General features: G+C 34.4%; 1 protein-coding gene across 1 annotated transcript; it reads right to left on the bottom strand.

Annotated features, from left to right (window-relative positions):
• Window positions 1–2001: 2001 nt before the first annotated feature.
• Window positions 2002–6000, bottom strand: LOC107928753 (metal-nicotianamine transporter YSL3). Its single transcript, XM_016860010.2, has 9 exons — window positions 5211–6000; window positions 5022–5085; window positions 4523–4906; window positions 4271–4443; window positions 4078–4175; window positions 3859–3993; window positions 3586–3775; window positions 3392–3506; window positions 2002–3305 (listed from the first exon to the last, which is right to left on the bottom strand). Exons 3-9 carry the CDS (start codon window positions 4878–4880, stop codon window positions 2377–2379), a joined length of 1998 nt encoding a protein of 665 aa, XP_016715499.2. The 5' UTR covers window positions 4881–4906; window positions 5022–5085; window positions 5211–6000; the 3' UTR covers window positions 2002–2376.
• Window positions 6001–6903: the final 903 nt, after the last annotated feature.

Here is a 6903-nt window from a genome sequence, read left to right as displayed (position 1 = left end):
TGCTAAATAATCGAAAAGAATTTCAAATTTTGAGTTAAATGAATCAAGTTATTCGAGTTAACTCAATTTTTTTTAGAATTTCGAGTTCGAATCAAGTTGAGTTTTCGAATTCGAATAACTCAAATAATTCGAATAAATCAAATACCAAACTATAATATTTTACATTTTTACTCCAAACCCCTAAAATTTTTTACTTTCCCAAAACTTTTACTCCCCTCCCATCCCACCTCCCGCCTACCCCAAACCCTTCCCCCCCCAAAAAAAAAATTTACTCCCAAAAAACTATTTATGTTTCCTCTAAACTTTTACTTCTCACCCTTTACCCTCAAATCAAAAATCAAAATCATCCAAAAAAAATCCTTAAACCTAAATAGTAATAATTTTATTTATATATGCTATTTATATTATTAAATTAAAATTTACATTTTATACTATTTATATTATTGAATTGTTTAATCATATTGAATCTTTATAAATTTCTGTTAAAATTGAATTATTGATGTTGCCATAAAATATTCGTATTAAAATGTTATGCTCGTATCAATTTCTCATTTTTTATTTAAGATAATTTTTATTAAAAATCACATTTTTTACATTTAATATATTTTTTTAATTTCAAAATACATAGTGGCAAGAATCAGAAGATAATTGAAGCAACAAAGCATGCAAAGAAGTTAACCCGTATATAAAAGATTAATAAATAAATTATGAGGGGATGAAAGTTAATAACAAATTTGATTACGGTGGATGACAGTTGTTACAAAGACTCAAAGTCATTTTTTAAAAATTTAACTTGAACAAATATATTCGATTTAATTCGGTTCGAATTTCATCTCACTCAACTCGATTCGAGAAAATTTCAAATCGAGTTAGGATGATAAAATATAATTCGTCAACTCGATTAACTCAAAATCTTTTCATTCAATTTGATTCGATCGAACGCTCGCCCCTGTTTGTCCAACAGCCTTGTCATAAGTGTGTGACTCTCATAAGATATCTTTAATCTCTTTGGGATAAATATTCTCTCCCAATATAATCCTATTTTATCTCATGCTAGTTGAGTCATTTATCACAAAGACAAACGACTTGTGACTATGTTTACTTTTTGTCTATTTTTGAATGATGTTACATACATATCCCAACGCACTAGCTTTTGATTTCTTATATATTTGAACTCAGGTTTTACTTACAAAAATGTCTTTATTTGATATAATGTTTGAGAAAGATGTTCAAATCTGGGCAAACTGTGAGTTACCTTCAATTTCAAATGAGTATATCTTCTTAAAACATAATGTAAATATTCATAAATCAGAAAGGGTCCTAATGAATAAGGGAAGGCAGTAGGATCAAAGAATCATAACCTTTTGTGAGGAAGCTTGACGTGATCTTTTAAGTCATTTCTTTCGCCTTTGGGGAGGTGATGACAAATATGATGCTAAAGGGAATTTCTCGTTAATAGCTTATATTCTACCATGGAAGTTGCATTCAAATGAGAATTTTACAGGAAACCCACAAATCAAAGGCTGAGTTAATTTTGAAGATTTAAACTGACGTATAAGCTTATTATTTTCCTATGAAATATGTGCCACAGGAGCATCCTGATTAAATAGGAATTGGCAAGAAGATCCTTATATGTGACAACTAGATGTCCTCTTTATGATGGCAAAATTGAATCCTTTAAGCATTTATTTGTTAAATGTGATTTTGCCTAAGTAACCTGATTTGGACTACCATTGTGGTTGAGATTTCAAGCTTTTAGCTTGGAATGGAGCTTTCAATAGCCGCAAAGAAACGATTTAAAAAGAAAAGCTGCTGCTTAAACTTTGTGGGAATTTTTTTTTTTTGAATTAACCGTGTGGAATTTGGAAAGTGAGGAATTGCATTCGAGTTGTGAGTAAGTTCGGCTGTTTCTTTAAATTAGATGTCCTCATAGGAAAACAGTAAAGCTTTAAGGAAACCTTTTATCCAGCAATACAACTAAAAATAGAAAGCAAAGTTACATATTCTGAATCATTTGTGGGATGTTGATGTTTATTCTTCACCTAAACTGACTTCTTATTACAATTTTGTTTTTCTTACTGACATACATCAAAACTAACTATTCCTGCCACTTCAGCCTCAAATAATTGCATGTCAAATTAGACCAGCTTAGAGATCTATATATATGCGTGTGTGATTGTGTGTGTGTGTGTGTGTGTGTGTGTGTGTGTCTCAATATTGCCTTTTACCTAGCACTCAAAGACAGCTTGTGTATCAGACACTATACTGGTCGGTAATAAGTTGAATGCATATCCAACTACTACATTCGATTTATGCTAAATGTAGCTAACAAAGCCTCTGTCTTTATTCTACCTCTATATGTCTTCGGAAATAAGTCTACGTCGATGCGAAGAAGCTCATGCAGATTGGAGGACGAACCTTAAACAAAGCAAGAATAGATGAAGGAAGAAGCCACAAGCCATCTCCGCAGATCAAGCCGGATGCAACAGCAGGAACCATCAAATCAGCCTTCTTGCCATTTAGCTTGTGCCATGCAAACACGACCAAACTCCCCACACACATATCAATAGCAAAATAAGCACCGACAAGGAAAGGCACGGCCATTGCCATTGGAAGTGGAACCCATTTCCCAATGTTTTTGGGGCTAAAATCTCTCAACAAGTTGGCTGCTATGGCAAAGGCAAAAAACCCATAGCAGAGCTGCAAACAGTGGTGGGGTAGTGCCGAGACGCCTTGCACGCCTAGAATTGCCATATTTCGATAAATGAGAGCATATGGTGCTTTATATTCACCATCAGGGTTCCCCACATCGAAAGCTTTATAGAAGAGAAAGAATGTCAGAGGAGCTACAACGCAGCCAATGGCAGTTCCGATTGCCTGACTGACAAGCATGGATCTTGGAGAAGTGAGAGTTAAATGACCAGTCTTAAAATCATGCATCAAATCGGAAGAGATAGAAACAATGGACTTAATCAGTCCACAACCAACGAGTCCAGCAACCACACCATTTTCCTTTCCGGACATGGCAGCAAGCACAAAGAGGGCTACTTTTCCATAATTATAGGCCATGTTCATGTCAGTTAGACCAGCACCATAAGCGTTGCAGAAACTTAGAGAGGGTGCGAGGATGTAAGCAACAACTATATAGTACCATTTCAGCTCAGGGAACATTAGAGGGATTACAACGATGGAAATTATTGAAAAAATGGTGTACCCTGCACATGCTACCCAAATTGGAATGTTCTCTCTTACAAATAGTTCGTTTCGTTGAAGATCGATCTGTTGCTGCTTCTGCTCATGGGAAACTACATAACAAGCAAAGGAAGTTAGTAATGTTGTGCAGCGTGTCAAATCATGAAGTTAGCCACATTTTATGAAGTTGATGGCTTACATATTTTAAGGCTTCTAACTTTCACATTGGTATGAATGCCTCTAGCAATCAAAAATAGTATCTTCAGAAAATTGTAGAGCCCGTCGCCCAGGATTAAAGCAATAGAAATGAAAACCTGCATGATATATGGAAACTAGTGTGAAATGAGTACAAATATTGGTGCCAAGATATAATTAAGGGAAAGCTCCATGGACCTTGTAACCATTTAGACTCTTCATGCTGCTTTCTGGTAAAGTTGCAGGGAACCACTCTCCCTTGAGCCCACCTATTAGTGGCCACATTACTCCCCAAGAAAGCACTGCCCCAAGAAGCAAAGATAAATTTACAAGATGTGAACATATCATTCCTGCTCCTATGTAAGTCATGCTGAAATCAAAGTAAAACCTGCAAATTTGAATTGTTCCAATCAATCATTATGGAAACATGATCACATCACATGGAGAAGATAATAAAAGTAGAGAACGCACGAATTTTTCCATGCTTTCAAACCAAATGTAGGAAACTGAGCAAATCCGCATTTATCTCCACCGGCATAAAACCACTGGAAGAAGGCCCAGAGGAAACTAAGTGAAAAGAAATTCACAAACCCATGAACCTGCTTCCTGCAAGATGAATCATTACATAATTGAGTTCTCCCACACTCACAAGCTGCCAAATGGATATGGATTCAGAATTTATTTTCATACTTAGCTATCTTGTCTCCTTTAGGAGTATGAAATCCATTAATGAGAACAGCAGTAGCAGTTCCACTTGGATAAGACAACTTGTAGTCAATTATCATGATCTGAGAGAACCAAAAAAAAAAAAAAATGGAAATCATGCTTGACCACTGGGATTATTATATGTTATGGTCAAAAGAGAATCAATCAATACACATGCCTTTCTCAGTGGAACTAATGCCAGAAGACCAACAAAGCAGCTCACAAAGAGAAAACCAACCATCCAACCAATCCAAGGTTCCTTGATGCTCCAAGGATTATTGCCTTCTGTACCAATGCCTGCTTGCTCATATGTCTTCCTGTTTAAACCCAATAGATAAGACCCAAAACCACCTGCATCCAATAATCAATAAAATTTACCAAACAGGAAGAGAACATGAATTGCATATAACAAATAAAAGAAGGCATATACCTCCAACAGCAATACTATAACAAGCAACCGCACAGGTCTGAATTATGGTATTCTCTTGTCGGGTAAATGGAGTTGAAACAATTCCAGCCTTTTGAAGCAGCTTCGTCCAAGACCTAATAAATACAAAGGCAAGAAGAGCAGCCGAGACATTGAGGTTGGGTACTAGCCCTGTTGTGAGGTTGAGTTTCATTACTATCACACTGTATATGATCCCAATAAGAAGGCTAGCAACCAGTCCTCGAATGGTTATCTGTTTCATCCAGGGAGCAATCCTCTTCAACTCCTCTTGTTCATTGTTCATCTCTTCTGAATCTTGTCTCTCAACTCCCTCAATCTCCTTCATCTCTTCCATGTTCATCGTTCCCAATGGCAGTGGGATAAAATCTGGTCCAATTCATCACAAAAACCTCATTTTCATGTCCTGATCAAAGTTATATATATAAAAAGAAAAGTGCAATGAAACTACATCGACAGCCTATGCAGCCATGAAAATTCTTACCTCAGCAAAGACCAGACCTTGGAAAAAAATCTTGCACACAGCCTCAAATCTGGTTCTTCAAACTCTTCACCGTTATATGACAAGTAGAATTCATTAAACAACGTCAAGTTGGGCTTTGGTTTTCTGGTTTTCTTAGCGTAATTTTAGAACATACCATATGAACAACACAATAATGAGCTCATTTCTGACCTTATTGATAGTTGACCCGCAAAAAGCTGCAAATACAACAAGATATCCCAAACATCCAAATATAGTGTAAAACACCCAAAGGACAATGAGCAAGCCACAAGCCCCAGAACAAGGGAAAAGCCAAATAAAACACCCAAAGGACAATGAGCAAGCCACAAGCCCCAGAACAAGGGAAAAGCCAAAATTCTCAATTGAATGTAATAAAACAGGGCATTCAATTCAGAATCTGAACCAAGATGACCCCCAAAATCAGCTATTCAAAGAATTCGCAGTTTGGGAAACAATCGCTTAGTTTCTATATAAAGCAAGCAGAGGTTACCAAACCCAACCGAAGGATTTAGTGGCAAGATTTTCATGTACTGTAAATGTAGTACAAACATGGTTTGCAGTACATTGGTTAACCATCTAACAGTGGACGTCCCAACATTTGAACAAATGTTTGGCTATAAATTTCGATCCTTTACGTTGACTCCCAACAAAAATGCAAGTCTATCTAGAGCGATGGATTAGAAGCAATGGCGTGTGGGGCTTTTTATGATGGCACATTCAGTCAAATCAATCAGAAAATCCAGTGTTTGAGACAGTGGGGGCTGTTGTTGTTGTTCACCCAATAGCGCTCTGATCAAAGCTTGGCCTTAGATGTCGTGATTCCGGTGTTGTGATGTTTTTCGAGCGTGCTTCAAACGCGCTCTATAAACAGCTGGGCTTTGCCATTCAACAACTCTAGGTTGTACTGTGTTGTTGTGTACTCCAATGTTGGTTATTTTTCTGGAATTTTGGTTTTAAATGGTAAAAATAGTAAAATAATAACAATCACACCCCTTTCTCTTTTTATAATAAAAATTAGTATACTTCCCACCCACCCACTTCATGTTTAAATACCATTCCACCAAAATAATAAAACTTTAATACTCAAATATGTTCAAGTTTTTTATTCTTACTACATTTAAATTTTAATATTTATATTTTTACTTTTAGTAAATTAGTTCTTCTAGTTTTTATATTTAAAAATTCGGATCTAATTGTTCTATTAAATTTGTAAGTGTGATATTTTGAAACTAAAAATATTTATTGGGTAACCATGTAATAAAAATCTGACATTATAATGAACTTTAACGATATTAATATTTCTTAAAAATTTACGTTAGCATTTTAATTAGAATAAAATATTTAAACTAAGTAAGATTGAGTTACTAAATTATGTCAATAATTAAAATACAAAAATTAAATCTTAAATTTGAACATAATATAGATATCAAAACTCAAATTTAACTATTCCTATATAATTTTTGGAAAAAAAAAATTGTGCATTTAGACCAGTGTCGATGTTTTTTTTATATAAGAGAAAGTTCTCATATAGTAAAAAACTAAAATTATATAACAAGTATATTTATAAAAATAAGGTTTTGTTTGAAATGATATCTTATGTTTAAATTTAATTATGCATGCGTTTTTTTATATATAAAAGATATAAAAAAATAAAAAATTATATAATTTACTTTGTAAAGAAATGATGTTTTAGTCAATACTCATTAATGCTCAATTCACTTGTAGCACCAATTCAATCAGTGATATAGATAAAGTAGTATCACGAGTCAATTAAATACCAACTCAATTAGAAAACAAATAAAAATATCTTTCTATATACAAAGTAAGTTATATTATTACGAGAGTATTTTTTATCTTTCCAATT

The sequence above is a fragment of the Gossypium hirsutum genome, chromosome D03 (genome assembly GCF_007990345.1).
Source record: "Gossypium hirsutum isolate 1008001.06 chromosome D03, Gossypium_hirsutum_v2.1, whole genome shotgun sequence".
Taxonomy (NCBI): Eukaryota; Viridiplantae; Streptophyta; class Magnoliopsida; order Malvales; family Malvaceae; genus Gossypium; species Gossypium hirsutum.
This window is presented reverse-complemented; position numbering and strand designations above follow the sequence as displayed.

Coding starts and splice junctions, on each gene's coding strand:
- LOC107928753 (XM_016860010.2), bottom strand. CDS start 4,880: ATGAACATGGAAGAGATGAAGGAGATTGAGGGAGTTGAGAGACAAGAT. Junction 4,176..4,270: donor CATTAGTTCCACTGAGAAAG/GCATGTGTATTG, acceptor TGGTTCTCTCAG/ATCATGATAATTGACTACAA. Junction 3,994..4,077: donor AAAGGAGACAAGATAGCTAA/GTATGAAAATAA, acceptor TTCATCTTGCAG/GAAGCAGGTTCATGGGTTTG.